General features: G+C 45.6%; 1 protein-coding gene across 1 annotated transcript; it reads left to right on the forward strand.

Moving 5' to 3' along the window:
- The first annotated feature begins 121 nt into the window (after positions 1-121).
- Positions 122-15,744, forward strand: nfx1 (nuclear transcription factor, X-box binding 1). The gene is made up of 24 exons (XM_064330832.1): positions 122-397; positions 928-1,917; positions 2,391-2,552; positions 2,701-2,778; positions 3,522-3,627; positions 4,015-4,086; positions 4,362-4,501; positions 5,119-5,218; positions 6,153-6,370; positions 7,383-7,480; positions 7,725-7,755; positions 7,872-7,954; positions 8,365-8,473; positions 9,243-9,362; positions 10,073-10,152; positions 10,489-10,719; positions 11,318-11,391; positions 11,978-12,079; positions 12,349-12,390; positions 12,730-12,828; positions 13,004-13,070; positions 14,290-14,435; positions 15,278-15,382; positions 15,599-15,744. The coding sequence occupies exons 1-24, from the start codon at positions 376-378 to the stop codon at positions 15,672-15,674; spliced, it is 3,351 nt and encodes a 1,116-aa protein (XP_064186902.1). The 5' UTR covers positions 122-375; the 3' UTR covers positions 15,675-15,744.
- The last annotated feature ends 858 nt before the right edge of the window (positions 15,745-16,602 follow it).

The raw sequence follows: 16,602 nt of genomic DNA on the forward strand, positions 1-16,602 counted from the left end.
CACCTGCAAAGATGCGAGAAGAGTACTTTGAGCTTTTTTAGTGACCAGTGGAGGGCAGTAATTCGCGTCGAAGCGTCTAAACTGCCTGCAATCGTACAAGAACAAGAACAGAGAAAATTTGTTTGTCTTCTTCCAAGGTGGTATCAATAAAGTTGTGTGTCGACACCGGGTTTGCAAAAAATAGGATAGGACAGGAAGTTAACATTGGGGATAGTTAATATTAGTGTCAGTTCTTAATAAAGAGTGTAAAAGGAACCTTTCATCTGAAAATGATTTTATAAAGAACAACCTACGTTGAAGAATCGAGAACAGCGTCACATCTTCTGTGTAGCTAGCTAGCTAGCTTAACGGCTAGCTAGCTAGCTAGTCAACTGCATGGCCGAAGCCTCAAGTACAGGTAGAAAGTAACTCCTAGCTAGCTAGCTGAATAGCTAACATTGGTCAAACGCGTACTACATAAAGAAGTTGTTTATTGGTTATTCATAATATGTCATTTGTTCGCTTCCTCAATATTGATAGCCCACAGAATGCTGGATAGCTATTGATACCTAGCTACCATGGCAAAAGTTGTAGTGAACACTTGCTTCATTATTTATGTGATGTGGCAGTGAATAGGTCGTAATAACTTCCTTAATTTAAGTGTAATCATTCGTATTACAGAAATAATGATCTCACATTTCTCTGTAAAATTAGCCACTGATATTAAGTTATCAATAGCATAGTCATTTTAAGTTGTAAATGGACAGCAATCCCGTATTTTGTTCATTCTGTATAATATTTGTTTTCCACGGTTAGAGTTTACGCTGTAACGTAAGTAGGCCTAAATGCATACTGTACACAAATGATACTAAATTGAATCGTGTGCTGCGGCTCATTTCTGATGTGAATCACTGTTAATATTAAGTGCTAATGTGAACCTTGGCGCAGGTGCATTGGAACTGAATCCAGATTCCGCGGAGTTCGTTCCACGTGAGAGGCACAACCAGCACCAGCCCAGAAGAGGCAGGCCTAGGTCAGACCATAACTGGAAACGAAGTGACCACCATGCTACCAGTCAACAGCAGCGCCATTTTTCTGTCAATGAGCCACCCCACAATCAGGAACACTATGGAGGCCAGAGAAACCACCATTATTTCCATGGTCAAGAAGAAGGCGCCAGAGGAAAGGGGCGAGGACGAGGAAGACCAAGCGGTGGTGGCAGGTCGTCCGGGAGCCAAAGCTTCCAAAACCAAAGATGGCAGAGGCCTGGTAGCGACAGGGGTTTCCAGAATGAAAGCCCCACTACCCCTTTAGGGGGTTACCGTGTGGATGCCGCTCCCACTGACAGACCTGGCGTAGATGGGCCGAGCTGGCGGAGAGAGAGTAGGAGGGATAGTGACGGCGGTTTGACTCAGGAGGACCGCCGAGATGATCCTCCTCAGAAGCCGAGGAAGTTCGCCCAGGAGCCCAGGCGAGGCGGGGAGGAGAAGGCTACGAGAAGGCCGCCCCAAAAGGAAACCCAGGACAGCCACACCACCGAGGCAGGCTGGGACCAAGGTCCCAGGGGCGCAGAGGCAACCACACGGGCGGAACCAGGAGCAAGAAACAGGACGGGATGGAAGGCAGGGGGCAGGAACCCCCGCTTTGAACCCAGGAAAGCCCCGTCCTCCAGGGAGTGGCAGGGGAATAGGCGTGACTCTCCTTGGGAGGAAACGGAGGCGGGCCTAGAATCCTCTGCCCAGAGGTCTGCTCTCTCCACCCCCTGTGACACGACAGGCTTCAGTAGGGGGGAGGGGCCCAGCTGGAGGAGTGGGAGGGGCCAAGGGAGGCAGACACCAGTGCAGCAGGACCGGGGGCAAAGAAGGCCGCCAAATTTGGACCGAAGGCGGGGTCAGAGCAAGCAGGTGGAGGTGCCCAAGAGCAAAGAGACACAGACAGGTAGGTCGATGATGCTTGCTGTGTGGTTTTTGCTTTTTGAAATACTTGGACATTTTCTTCTATGTATGAGAAAATGTATGCAGGTGATCTGTTCTAACTCAGCTCTAAGTTCTAACTTTATTCTCGTTATCCAAAATATCAATGGGTGATTGTTTGGAGCCACATTTAGTTTGAAACAAGACCAGGTCAGAACCTAGGTCTGTTCTCTCTGTAGACTGGTCAAGGTCTGTTCTCTCTGTAGACTGACCTTTGGCAGGTCACAGGTAAAAAATGGGAGACTGGGTGAAAAGTATATTTCATACCTGGAGATGAAGTGGTTCATATATATTTTGGATATATTTTTACTCGCATGAGGAGTAAACAGAATAGTCTAAAATTCCATTGATGTGTCTCGGGTATCGCGTGACGCAGTGATCATGTATTGTGTGCAGTATTGGTTTGTCTCACTCTTTGCTGTTTGGCTCCCCCTGCAGGCCGCCTGATCGAGCAGCTGTCTGAGGAGAAGTACGAGTGCATGGTGTGCTGTGATGTCATCCGGGTCATGGCCCCGGTCTGGAGCTGCCTGAGCTGCTTCCACGTCTTCCACCTCAACTGCATCAAGAAGTGGGCCCGCTCCCCGGCCTCGCAGGCAGAGGGTATGCACAAGTCCCCGCAAATGACCAGCGTCACATGACCCAGCAGCCAATTAAACCGTTTACAGCCAATCAGAAGTCCTTTGTTCAGAGCTCTAATGCTGATGTGAATGGATGAATTTAACTCTTGTTAAATGCTTTGTTTTCTCAGATGGGACTGAAGGATGGAGGTGTCCTGCCTGTCAGAACGTTGCCTCTCGGCCCCCCAACTCCTACATGTGCTTCTGTGGTACGTTAGCCCCGCCTTCCCGATGCAGCTCTTCTGTAACAGGACCCAGCGGTCCAGTGGATTATGTCCTCTTCATAATATTCAAGCCTGAAACTGTCATTCAGTATGACTTGGCAGTTTTCATAATTGCATAATTAACCGCAAAGCCCATGGTGATAGTCCCACCTTTAACCTCCTGGTTACAATCCCTGTTCCTGGCTTTGTAACCTGCTTGAAAAACATGCTTATCTTAGAGGTGCAAACAAGTTGGTTAATATTATCTCAGCAGTCTACATCTCGCTATTACTCTATCACTCCTGTGTGCTCAGAACATTCAAACCCAAGTACACGTTTTGTTTTTAAGTATATTTTCCTAAAGAAATGAACATTGTTCATTTGTAAGTGGTGAAAGGAAATTTGAATATCACATGTCCCCACCCCATTGGCAAGTCTAACACACTAGCTATCTCTGATAATACAGCAACAGCATGTTTGACAAACCGCTCCTGTTTTATACCATAATAAAGGTACGAATGTTGTATTGTGACCTCGGTGGAAGATGCAGGATTGCACATATAACTTTATAGAATACTACAGAAAGTCAACGTCCCGCAGCCTTTGGGCGTACATTTTACTGAGCAGACACTGAACTCAACGTCTGAATGGCTGATATAGCCTTCGTGGGACTCGGGAGGCCGCATGTCAGTTTCAGTTTGGATTGGTCGCGTCGGATGACGTCTTTTCCGTGTTTCGCTGGCGCTCAGGGAAGGTGACGAACCCGGAGTGGCGGCGCAGCGAGATCCCGCACAGCTGTGGGGAGATGTGCGGGAAGAAGAGAAGCGGAGCTGACTGCAACCACCCCTGCAACATGTGAGCCTGCAGCCCAAGCATACGCATGCACATACGCATGCGCACATAGAAACACACAGACACACGCACGCATGCACACACACACACACACACACACACACACACATGCATGCGTGCACACTGCAGTGTGACCCTAAGACTGCCTCCAGTGCATACACATTGTCCCTTGACAGTAGCTGAAGGCCTTAATCCAGATAAAAATAACAGAAATGGTCATATTATTGACATTAATTATCCGAGAGAGTCTGGCAGTGTGAACAACTTCAGAATCCTAAGTACCACGTATATTTCCCCACTGCAGTGCTGTACAGTTGGCGAGTAGGTCATAAGGAGTGTGTCCTGTCTGAATGTGATTCATTGCTTTGTGTCTGTGTTCTCCTGCTGCAGCTTGTGTCACCCTGGACCGTGTCCTCAGTGTCCCGCTTTTGTCAACAAAGCCTGCGTCTGCGGGAAAACAAAGTAGGTACCGTCGCCCGAAAAGCACTCCTGTGGCTGTTTCTGAAGACCTGTTCTGGACACTGTGTTTTGCCCTCCACCAATAAGAATTGATTGATTTACACTTAGGAAATTTCTCATTTAATATTGCATTCATATTGGGTAACGGGTTCCAACTAGTAGCCGTCAGAGGGTAAAAGAGGTATGACCACCACCTGTGATGTTAGACGTCGCTCGCTGCCCATTTGTCCCTCGATGCTCTGACCACCCCAGTGCCCACCCCTCTCCTCCCTCTCCAGCCAACCGGTGCGCTGCGGCCAGGCGGCCTCCGTCCGCTGCGGCGCGGTGTGCGGCGCCACGCTCAACTGCGGGGAGCACCGCTGTGCCGAGGTCTGCCATGGCGCCGAGTGCCAGCCCTGCCCGCTGCTAACCCAGCAAGGTGAGAGAGGGCCTACCCAGCCACCGCGTGACACAGCAACCATTCACTGATATCGGTAGGGCCGGGCTTTAATCGGGTGATAAGCCAATCAGCAGCAAGGTGGTCACGTGATATGATATGACCAATCGTGTAGAAGCTGCCAGGCCTTGCTGCAGTCTTACGAACACCCAGTACATAACAGTGGTGGTTTTTACCCAGAAGCATTTCACGTGGCCTCTGGAGTTTGAATGTGTACTACTGGTATAATTAAAGAAAGAAAGACAAAAAGAAAGGATATACCCGGATACACCACATGATGGTGATGATCGTTATTGCATTCGATAGTTATCATTGTGGTGTACCACCAGCCCTAGATAACTGTGTCTTAGTTAAAGCTTTCATTTCGCGCATTGCACAAGCTCAAATCGCTTCATCTTTATTTGAATCTTATTTTAGTCTTTGTAAATTTCAACAAAATTGAGATGTGCATAAAAGTCTTCAGCCAATCGATACTGTAGTTGTTGATGTTAGCCTTGCAGAAGTAACGATGTCATCAAAGTGCGCCTCACCGTTCGCTGACTCGGTTCCATCTCGCCAGGACCTCACAGTAACTGCAGCCTCTCTGTTCCCGACTCCAGTGTGTTACTGCGGAGTGCAGTCGCGGGAGGTTGCGTGCGGAACGGATCGGGATAACTTTGACGGGGCCGGGCACTTCTCCTGTCAGAAGCTCTGCGGAAAGTAAGGACCACGCCTCTCTGCGGAGACCCAAGAGTTGAAACCCAGCTGGCTTTTACTCATCTCTAATGGATAAGCTAGCTTGTGACGTTCTTTCGTATTGAATCGGCCGTTGATAGTCAGCGATGGGCTGAAGTTGTGCCTTGGTAATGTGAGCTTGAGAAGTGGGTACTGACCGCCCATCAATTGGTCATTTGAAATGTAACATTAAAGCTGCAGTAGGTAACTTTTTTCTTTAGAAAGGTATCGGGGAATGGTCACGCTTAATTGGTAGCGTTTCTAGAAAGATGTGTTGTGATAACTGTTAACTGTTAGTCTGGGATAGAAGGTAGCCTTGTTCAACAATTTACAAAATATATTTTGCTAAAGTTAGCTATTGAAAGCCATCAGGTAGATAGCTAACTTGAGACTAGCTAGTGAACTTGGCAATACCATTACTTCATCAGCTAGCTACTAAACTCAGTGACTAATTGCACAATGTTTCATTGCGTTATCGGTAAGCTCTGCCGCAATGAAAAAGATTCCATTATTTTAGTTGCACTCTTGGATATTAAGTTTTTTTATTGCAACTGTAACCGTCTGTAATCCTGCTTGCTGAGGAGTCGTAGCTAGAAATGTTGATGCACGTTCACGATAAGTTTTTTGGAGAAGCAGAGGGGAGGGGTGTGTGTCTTTCTCTCTGTGGGCAAGGCCAACAGGTGTCATGATGTTCAAAATGTTTTCACAACATCAAGAAACACAACATAGCCGACTGCAGCTTTAATTATTCTCTCTGTCATGCACGAGGTTTCTGGCGGTTTCTCAGAACAGGGGTTTGCATAGAGCAGGGAGCAGTAGCCACGCGGCTAACAGCTCTGGCAGTGATTTTGTTCGCGGTTGATGAATCGTCCGTGATGAATCGACGGCAGCGTACGATACTGCGTCCGTCTCCCCTCAGGCAGCTGGACTGCGGGAACCACCGCTGCCAGCAGCTCTGCCACCCCGGGCCGTGCCCATCCTGCCCCCGGCTGCCCGGGCTGGTGCGCAGCTGCCCCTGCGGCCAGACCCCCCTCTCCAAGCTGCTGGAGCTGGGCTACGCGGAGCGGCGCGGCTGCATGGACCCCGTCCCCTCCTGCGGGAAGACCTGCGGAAAACCTTTGCCCTGCGGCTCCAGCGGTGAGAGCCGGAGATACACGCAGCACCACAGGCCGGTTAATACAGAGCTGTGCCACCATAACAGGTTTCTCTGTACCTTATGACTAGTGCTTTTAGAAAGAGACACAGTTAATACAGAGCTGTGCCACCATAACAGGTTTCTCTGTACCTTATGACTAGTGCTTCTAGAAAGAGACACAGTTAATACAGTTAATACAGAGCTGTGCCACCATAACAGGTTTCTCTGTACCTTATGACTAGTGCTTCTAGAAAGAGACACAGTTAATACAGTTAATACAGAGCTGTGCCACCACAACAGGTTTCTCTGTACCTTATGACTAGTGCTTCTAGAAAGAGACACAGTTAATACAGTTAATACAGAGCTGTGCCACCATAACAGGTTTCTCTGTACCTTATGACTAGTGCTTCTAGAAAGAGATGCAGTTAATACAGTTAATACAGAGCTGTGCCACCATAACAGGTTTCTCTGTACTTTATGGCTAGTGCTTCTAGAAAGAGACACAGTTAATACAGAGCTGTGCAGGTTTATCTATAGGCTCTGTGGCTAGTGCTTCTGGAAAGAGAATTTAGTTTGTGAGATTGGTTTTTGGTGATACCATTGTTTGTGGAAAGTTTTAGGCAGTTATACTGTAGTTTACTTGAATTATGGCCTAAAATTTACAAACTCCTTCCAACGCAGACAATTGTACAAGAACACTGTGATAAAGATAGCTTGAGTACCTCTGTTAGGGCTCTGACTTGACACAAGACCTGAAGGTCACAGGCCCAGGTTGTAGGTGTGGTATCTGTATAATTTTTGTGACCGTGCCTTAAAATATGTGGAAATAAGTGGGACCTTCGGTGAAGCTAATCAAATGAACGTTTGCAAATGCGACAATCCACCGCTTTGATAGTGGATCATCTTTCACTAGGACCAGTTTCGCCTGGTCAGGTTTTGTTCGGGTGAACGCCGCGGTGACGCGAATGCGACCGAGAGGAATTCTCTAACGCCGACCTCTTCTCCCCGTCACAGACACCATCCACATGTGTGAGAACATGTGCCATGAAGACCGCTGTGGACCCTGCTCTCTCACCTCCACCGTCAAGTGCAGATGTGGCTTCAAAACTAAAGTAAGTCCGCAGGTCCTGCGCTCATCAGTAAGGTCTATATGAACACAGTAGCAATTTTTAAAATAGAAGTCACCGTCTTTTATTTATTGCATTAATGTAACATTATCTGAAGTGGCAGCTGGCCTTTAGCTTTCTAGCAAATGTCATTGCTTCAGCGCCTCAGGATGCATTTGTCAACGCTAGTGGAGTCTTGCTGAGCCGAGATGTCATTCGACATTTTAACTTGACTTCCTTTCACTTGTAGGAAGTTCCCTGTACATCAATACAGAATGAAGGTAAGCTTTCGGGAAGGATGACACTCAGTGAAGTTTGTGGCTGTTTTAGTGAGACAGAGCTTACGAATGAAACATTCTCTTTTTCTTCAATCTCTCTCTCCCCCGCTTGCTCTCAGGTGAGCTTGTGTTTACCTGCGAGAGGCGCTGCAGCAAGAAGCGGTCTTGTGGCAGACACAAGTGTAATGAACTCTGCTGCGTAGTGAGTATGAGTTTATTTTGACCTCATGTCTTCCATTACTGTAGAGAGTACTGGTACAGAGTAGCTGTAAAACACCAACATTTTTTAATGACTACCTAACATGATAAACAATCCCGACTAAGGACAATTCCCCAACTACTGCCACCCAGTGGAAATAACGGTATTACATTTATTGTAGAGCTACAAAACGTGGTAAATTGCTATGTGCATTGACCCCTCGCAAGCCCTGCTGTGGTGACACTGACTTTTGAAATGAATGTGCGCTTGTATATAATCAGGGCTTAGGCAGACTAGAACCTGTCAGCTCTCTGCTTCAGTTATAAATAAACACGGCTTCTGCAGACAGCGTAACCCTTGTGAGGTAGGCCTTTGCTCCCTGCTGTTTGATTGGATTCTCTTTTGTCTCTCAGGATAAAGAGCACCGCTGCTTCCTTATCTGCGGCTACAAGCTCAACTGTGGCCTCCACCGTTGCCAGGACCCCTGTCACCGCGGCAACTGCCAGCCTTGCTGGCAAAGCAGTAAGTACCATGTTGCTTTCCAGCAGTCCTGGATTTGTGCAAATGTGGCCCCTCGTAATCTTTTAGTACAGATGGATTTGATGCACATTTTTTTCAAGACTTTCTGAAGAATCTCATTTTGGCCCTGGCCAGTTTTCAAGCCTGACAGAGCAGGTCTTGTATATTTATGCAATTGAAGTAAATTCATTCATAATCCCAGAGTTGTGCTGTCCAGTCTTATCCAATCTTATTCTGTGATGCAACCGGTGATGCAAAATTAAAGTTGCCATTTGAAGTTCTGAGCACAGAGGGTACTCTGCTGCATTTTATGTGTAGTTATGAGATTTCTTCCGTTGAGTGCCAGGGGCTTTATGTAATGTGCAGTCTGGTTAGCTTTGCCAGCCACATTTGTTCTACATTTGTAAACTGCAGAACATTGTAAACTCAGCAATGCTTTTTCATTGGCAAAGACCGTGATAGCTAATAAGCGTAGCATCTCTTAAGTGAGGTTGTACAAACTCATCCCAGTCAGCCATGGGCCTCTCAATGCTAATCACTGACTGGCTGCATTTTGTGTTCTCCCAGCCAAAAAGAAGCCCTCATTGCAAATTTAATACACAATAACCAATGCACAAAAGCCATGGAAGCAGACCTTGGTGCAGAAAAACACAATATTCTGGTGCCGTTAATGATGTACTGGAGTTGGATCCGCAACTCTGAATTGCTAACTCAGAATGCCATAATATTAAACATTGTAATGCACACAGGTGTACCTGCTTCCCGCCCATAGGTTTTGATGAGCTGACGTGCTACTGTGGAGAAACGGTCATGTACCCACCCATACCATGCGGCACCAAGCCTCCCGAGTGCAAGAACCTCTGCACCCGGAGACACGAGTGCGATCACCCAGGTAGGAGCCAGGAGCCAGAGGTGGAAAGTCCCGGGTCAGAAAGAGAAAGTCCTGCCTTGTGTTTCTTTCACCCGTGAACTAAGCCACCTCATTTCAGTAATGAGTTCTACCTCCTGGCTGAGGAATTGTACACATGAGTAAATCCAGCTGGTTGGAATAAAATACTTGGCTGGAATTTTACTTTCTGAACCTGGTTTTTCTGCCACTGCTCTTCTCTGGCCAGTGAGTCCAGTCAAAGATCAAATTTCTTAAAGTTAAGGATGAAGACTGTTGGTCACTTCTTGCTGTGTACACAGCAGAAGGAGACTGACATGGAAAAACCACAAGAACTTTATAACTAAAGTTGTTGTTAGGCTTTAAAGGCTTCAAATTACAGTGCACGCAGTAATGCTTGGTTGATACCAGCTTAGTTCTCAGTTACTCATTTGGTCTATAAATGGGGTGTCCAATCTTATCAGAAAAAGGTGTGGGTACAGGTTTTTGTTTTAGTCCAGAGCCAAGACGCCTGATTCTGCTTGTCAAGGTCTTGGTTGAAGGTGTCGTAGTGTGCTGAAACAAAGACCCACACCCACACCGACCCCTATTTGGATAAGGCCCCTCTGGTCTGTAAGGTCAGAGAAATGGGTCTGCTTTATAGCCGATGAGTCGTAATGATGCCAGATAATTGGTCCCGTTCCCTTTGTTCATGACGTTCTGTCTCTGCTTTTCAGTGTTTCACAACTGCCACAGTGATGAGAAGTGCCCTCCATGTACCTACCTCACCGAGAAATGGTGCATGGGGAACCACGAGGTGAATTCAGAAAGAGCAGTCCACATGTCGGCTCTACAGTGCTCCCATTTTAGGAGCATTTGCTCCTGAAATTTGATGTTTGCTAACTGGAAAAATAATTTAGGAGCCCATCTAGCTAGTAATTGGGGATGCATTAGTGTGCTCCTAAATTTTTCAGCTTAGGAACATGTGTGGTCTTTGGTAAAAGATGTTAGCGGAGATCCCTGCGTTTGGTAATTTCATGCACAGTGCGGGAATCCTTATGGAGGAAAACCCCTCCTGCGCAGTTTTGACAAAATAGGGTGTGTCTGCGGCGGTGACCCCTGGCCAATCCGAACTCTCCTCCCGCCCCACTAGCAAAGGAGAAACATCCCCTGCCACCTGACGGACATCTCCTGCGGCCTGCCCTGCAACGGGCTGCTCCCGTGCGGCATGCACCGCTGCCCCCGCATCTGTCACCGTGGCGACTGCCTCGCCGAGGGCGGCTGCAGGCAGCCGTGCGCCGCGCCGCGCCCGGAGTGCGGGCACCCCTGCGCCGCGCCCTGCCACCAGGGCTCGCCCTGCCCACGCCTCACCTGCACGGCCAAGGTGAGAGGAGGGGAGGGTGGCGCGAAGGAACGGATAGGGGACTGGGCCTGTAACCCCAAGGGTTGCAGGTTCGATTCCCCAATAGGACACTTTCATTCTACCCTTGAGTTGCTTCAGTATATGTCTAAACGTACACTGTATAAAAATGCAAAAACCGTGTCCATCACTCTCGATAAGGACATCTGCTAAATGCCTGTAATTTAATGTCTGGACGATCAGAGAGCCATGAGGCTGAAGAGTGCACTTGATGTAGTATGAAAGATGTGATACTGTACTTACTTTAATTATGAAACCAGTGAGGCATGTATGTTCACAGATGTACATACACACTGGTGTAAAAATGGCCCATATTTTCAATAAAACCCAAGGAAAAGCCAATTGGCATATGACTGATTCCCTTTGCTAGGATTGCTTTATATCAGTGCAAAGGTCAACAGGGATTCCAACGACATATTTACCATAGAAGGGAGCGGTAGCGATGTGCGTGATAGCGGTTGCGCTATTTCTGCGAGTGAACAAAGACTGTTCTTCCGGTGCTGGTTCTAGATGGTAATTTGGCAGTGGAGCATTTTGACACGTTTGTGTGTGTGCCCTGCAGGTGGCGTTGCAGTGCGACTGCGGCCGCAGGAAGGAGACCGTCATCTGTACAGAGGCTGCCAACTCATACCAGAGGTTAGCATTGCTCTTCCAGTTCCAGCTGCTTTAACGGGCTTCCGTTAGCATCCAGCTCATTTTGAGAACGGGCAGGGAAAACGGAATGCGTGCCCCAAGTTGCATTTATTATAGTTTCTTCCATCATTACTTTACAGCTCATACAACACTTTTTCTTCCTCTCCAACAAGTGCTCTCAAAGAAATTGTCTCTCTGCTTTCAAATTCACAGTCCCTGTGGCACTGAAAATGACAGTACTGTCGGATTTGAAGCTAATTTGCTTTGGGAGGTTTTCCGTTTTTCAGTCATGAAATGTGGCCACACATGGGGTCATGTGAGGCTTAAACTTAAAAACTGGAGATCATCTGTGGTTGAAGACTGCAGCTGAGTTTCAATGTCCAAGCTAATCAGCCTCACTGTGAAGTATAAATATAATAATAATTGGAGTCACAATCATTATAGAAGTAATTTAAAAGTGAACTTTTCCCCTATGTCACAATCTTGAAAGTGCTTGACACCACAAAGTGAGGTGTTTGTTAATAATGTAAACATTAATAAGCCAATTACTGGCTCACCTTTGGCTGAGGAATGTTTGTGTGCTCTACAGGACTGCTGCCATCGCCATGGCGAGCAAGTTGTCCGACTTGCAGCTGTGTGATTCCGTGGACATCGGCCAGCTCATCACCAAGAAAGAGCTAAAACATACCAGGTGACCTGCGCCCTGAACATTTGTTGGAATATTCTTCAGGAGTCATTGGCGTGCATTACCAATCATGTATTTAACCCTTTAAGGTGAAAGAAATGTGATTATAGTGCTAAATTATATTGCTGATGTAAGAATCACTACTGGTAATTCAAAATAATGAAAAAAAAGTTTTAGAACACTGATTTAGAAAAAAAACCTTCCAAAAAACCTACTCTTCAAAGGGTTTATTACCCAAGGTAATTATGTTCTGTTGCATTTCAACACACTTTCAGGTTGGAATGTGACCAGGAGTGTGCGGTCCTGGAGAGAAACAGGTGAGCGAGCTACGTTCCTGCATTGACAGAATCAGCCATTCTTAAAGGTATTCATGAAAATGGCCAGTTCTTTCTAATTTACAAACTGTGAGCTTCTAGGTATAACCCTGAATATTCTTCCCATGAAAAGCTACCACTGATCACCTGTATGTGCCTAATAAACGAGCGTCAGCTTACAGAGGCCGTCTTAGCTTTTCCAGAGAAAGAGCATCCCGGTAGTCAGCGCAGTCAGCTGTGTTTTCATTGCTCTTGTCTTCCCTGGGAGGTTGGTCTTCATCTCCTTTAGTCTGCTGTGATCTTAATCTCTATCTTTTATTTTGTTTATGCCTGCTGCTCTAGGCAATTGGCAGAGGCCTTGCAAATCGACCAATCTGCAGACCCCTTCAATATACGTGCCTCCTCCTCCAAGTACAGTGACAGTCTCAAGGAGGATGCCAGGTTGGTTTCCACCATCTTCAGTTTCTTGTTCATTTTAAATATCTTTAAGTAAGAATCCAGTGATGGCAAAAATAAAAAAATAGGGGGAAAAATAAAACCAGAGGGGGAAGGGTTATGCTGTCGGGATGATGCAGCTGACATTAGCCGCCATGTTGTTTTATTTTATTCTGTGCAGAAAAGAATTGAAATTTGTCAGTGAGGTGGAAGAGGAAATTAAGAACTTGGTGGAACTTGCAAACAAGGTAAGAGACATGAAGGCGACTCTTTTCTGTGATTTTGGCGGGAGATGGCTTTGTTGTGTTCTCCATTTATTCTTCACAAGTGATAACTAGGAGTTACAAGTAGTCATTTACTCTTTAGATAGTTGACCTTCCTGGGCAATACTTTGGGCCTGTTATGGATCACCACTTAGGACTACTGAGCATAGTGGGCATATCTCATAGATGGAGAGCACAGAAGGTTTACCACTTGCAGGGTTTCCATGTCCATTGAACTTCCGAGCAGTACATCTGCAATACCTTTCCCTTTGATTCTAGATGTTGGGTAGTTAAACTGAAAACATCTTGCCAATAGGAAGATGGGGAGACAAACTGAAATTTTAGGACAGTCCTGAAGTTATTTTTGGAAATGTTTCTTAGAGATAGAGATACTGTGCAAAAGAAGTATGTTTTGGTTTCTTTTTCAAAACAGGGACTGCATTGAGGCTTTGATTTGTGTGTTTAATTCATGCGGGCACTTTTGATGCTCCACCAATGAAGTCGCGTTCTCCTGTCCTGTAAAATACTCTGCACATGATTGTGTTTTTCCATCTCAGACTAAAGGCAAACTGAAGGACACTACCCTTTGTTTCAGTTTCATTAAGGTTAATTAAAACAAAATTGCCCAGATGCATCTTGGCTGTCTATGATGCACTCCATTGAATATGGTAAATGGTAAATGGACTGATATATAGCGCTTTATCCAAAGCGCTTTACATTGATGCCTCTCATTCGCAGAGCAGTTAGGTTAGTGTCTTGCTAAAGCCCTCGACACGCCTGGGCGGGTTGAACGCACCTCCGACTGCCAGACAATCGGTCTTACCTCCTGAGCTATGTCGCCCCCCCGAATAGCATGCATTTCTCATTTCTCTATTGTACTCCTGAGTGAGTTCAATCAAGGGGTCATTTAATTTGTCTCACTGAGTTAGTGGGATCATTATTGATTCAGAATGCACAGAGAAAGTTACGTGGTGGAAACTCCTCTGATATAGCAAATTGAAGCTGTTTAGACATCCAACAATGAAGGTGCTGGAGCAGACTATTGAAATCTTAGTCAAAAGTACCTTTAGCAAAACAGACCACTCCCTCATCAATCAGAATTTTTCTCTTTCTGCAATCTCAAATGTAGATGTAAAGCACCACGCTTGGTACTTCAAACGCGAATTGTGTTCGACACATTCCTCTGCATTAATTGCGTTTTCAGGGGAAGCAGACGAAGAGGAGCCACTGTTTCCCACCTATGAACAGAGAGCACCGCAAGATCATCCACGAGCTGGCTGAGGTGTACGGCATCGAGAGCGTGAGCTACGACAGCGAGCCCAAGCGCAACGTGGTGATCACTGCTGTGAGGTGAGCTCGGGGGAAGCACAAATCCGCTCCGAGCCTCTACGTTCCCCAATGGACCGCCCACTTTCAGGGCAGACCAGGGCGCGCCAAGACTTGCTCATGCATTTTCTCTATCTGTTTTGCATTAAAATAAAAGAGCAATAAGGTACCATAGCAACACAAACCTGTCGAATACAGAAAATTTTAAATTTTACTCACATTAACAATAACCCCTAAATCTTAGTCAGTAAACCCCATAAATACTTTTCTTAAAGTATATTCAGGCAGTAAATATTTGTATTTTGGTGTTCATGTGACCTGCATTACTGCCCGATCGCCATTGATTCATCTGAATTACATAAGCTGTTCCATGAGACTCCCTAAAGGCAGTCTTATAACTAGTGTAATGATAACCTTTCAGCTAGCAAACATTAGCTTAGTGAGCATCATGAATGATGATCTGACTAGTCTGTCTTCTAGTGTCTTGGTGTCTTAATTGTGTTATCAAATATCAAACAAGATTAGCTGTCTGTAGTCAAAGTGTATTTCGCCAAAATAGGCTAAATGCCACTGTAGACGACGGTGTAACTATAGTAAGAGGCTCTGCCTGTATGCAACGCAGCAGTACAAATGGCGTGTTCACTCAAATTTGGCATAAATACTTCCATTTACAGTAGAGTTCAAGAAGAGGGGAAAACCACCACCCCAGACCATATAGCGTAGTTAGCTCGCTGTTTACCATATGGCATGGTTCACCAGAATTCATATGCTTCCAAATAAATTGATAATGTTCTCCCATTCATATGCAGGAATTGAAGCTAAATGAAAGCTAAATGGGGTTGTACGTCTGATTTGTGCTCTAACAGAGGTAAAGCGGCCTGTCCCAACTCGACTCTGACGGCCCTCATAGAGAGGGAGACGGCATGGAGAGCTCCACCGCCTATCGCCCATATCAAACAACACAGCAGCAAGTGAGTGTCCTCGTATTCCTTCCTTCTCCAGGTCTACGCCCTCTGCCCTCCACTTCCTCAATGGCCTGCAGGTTTACAGCTGCTGCTGTTTGTCCTGTGGTTGTGGGCTTCATAGATATTTTGGCACAACTGGCATTTTAGGATCTCTAGGCAAATGTATGTCGAGCTTGTTCCGAGTATCTAAAAATGTGAATGTTTCGCTACTCTTGTCACCAGGAATGACGGTGGGAGCAACTGGCTGAAGGCAGTCAAAGAGGAGCCAACTATCGACTACTTTGATGTCCAGGATTGATCCTGGCCCCGAATACAAAAGCTGGAAATCCCATGCACCAACATCAAATAAAACCAGAGAATGTTTGCAATCATTGTTTTGTGTTAATTGCTGCAATATTAAGCTAGATTTCTCAAAATAATGAATACTTTTGACGTCCTTACAAGATTAGTGTTTATCAACATTACCATCTCTAATATCTTTAAAGTTTTCATTAACTTATAAGAAAAATATGCATGCTTATCATTTCCAAATTTGTAAATGGGAAAGTAATACAATGTAAAGTTATGATGTAAATATTTTTTGAACTAGAGGGTGGAGGACTGGGATTCCTTTGTAATGAATATTCAGATATTTACTTTTGATGTGCAGTCCACTAAATGAACTAACTCTAGCGTTTAGTCAGATAGCTAGTAGAATGTGAACTATGTGGAATGAACCCAACTCTTATAGATGGCATTTCATGTAAAATGCTGATTACATGTGAGCATGGTACTATACTGGGACCAGATTTTTTTTCCTCTGTACATTTCATTCTTTGTTGTTTTGTCTATCTTTTGTTCATATGTCCATGACAAGTCCCCTAAGTGTAGACATTCTAAGACGACCACATTCAAGAAAATTAACTTTTCAAAATCTTTCTCAAAATGCTAAGGTTTCTCCGATAAGCATCATTGCAATCCTAGTGTAAGTGTGACTGATATTGAAAGTATCTAGATACCCCTTTTTTTCACAGGTCTGATAGTTAAGAAGTAGTTTGTGGTGCTTAGCTCTCTAATAGCAACGATAGCAGGATTAGCCAGTGTAAACCCAAGGCACTTATGCTTAAGATTTCCTTCAGCCTGAGAAATGACACTGCTTGTGTAGCTGTGTGATCGCATGGCCTGAAATACTACGTGTATCAAACTCTTTCCTTGCATACAGCTGGCAGCTGCTGGAATTCAACATC

The sequence above is a fragment of the Anguilla rostrata genome, chromosome 4 (assembly GCF_018555375.3).
Source record: "Anguilla rostrata isolate EN2019 chromosome 4, ASM1855537v3, whole genome shotgun sequence".
Lineage (NCBI taxonomy): Eukaryota > Metazoa > Chordata > Actinopteri > Anguilliformes > Anguillidae > Anguilla > Anguilla rostrata.

What these genes read in the sequence shown, in the direction of transcription:
- nfx1 (XM_064330832.1), top strand. Translation starts at nt 376, where the DNA reads ATGGCCGAAGCCTCAAGTACAG. An exon ending in TGCGTCTGCGGGAAAACAAA is followed by an intron (nt 4,087 to 4,361) that starts GTAGGTACCGTC and finishes CTCCCTCTCCAG; the next exon opens with CCAACCGGTGCGCTGCGGCC. An exon ending in GATGTGGCTTCAAAACTAAA is followed by an intron (nt 7,481 to 7,724) that starts GTAAGTCCGCAG and finishes TTTCACTTGTAG; the next exon opens with GAAGTTCCCTGTACATCAAT.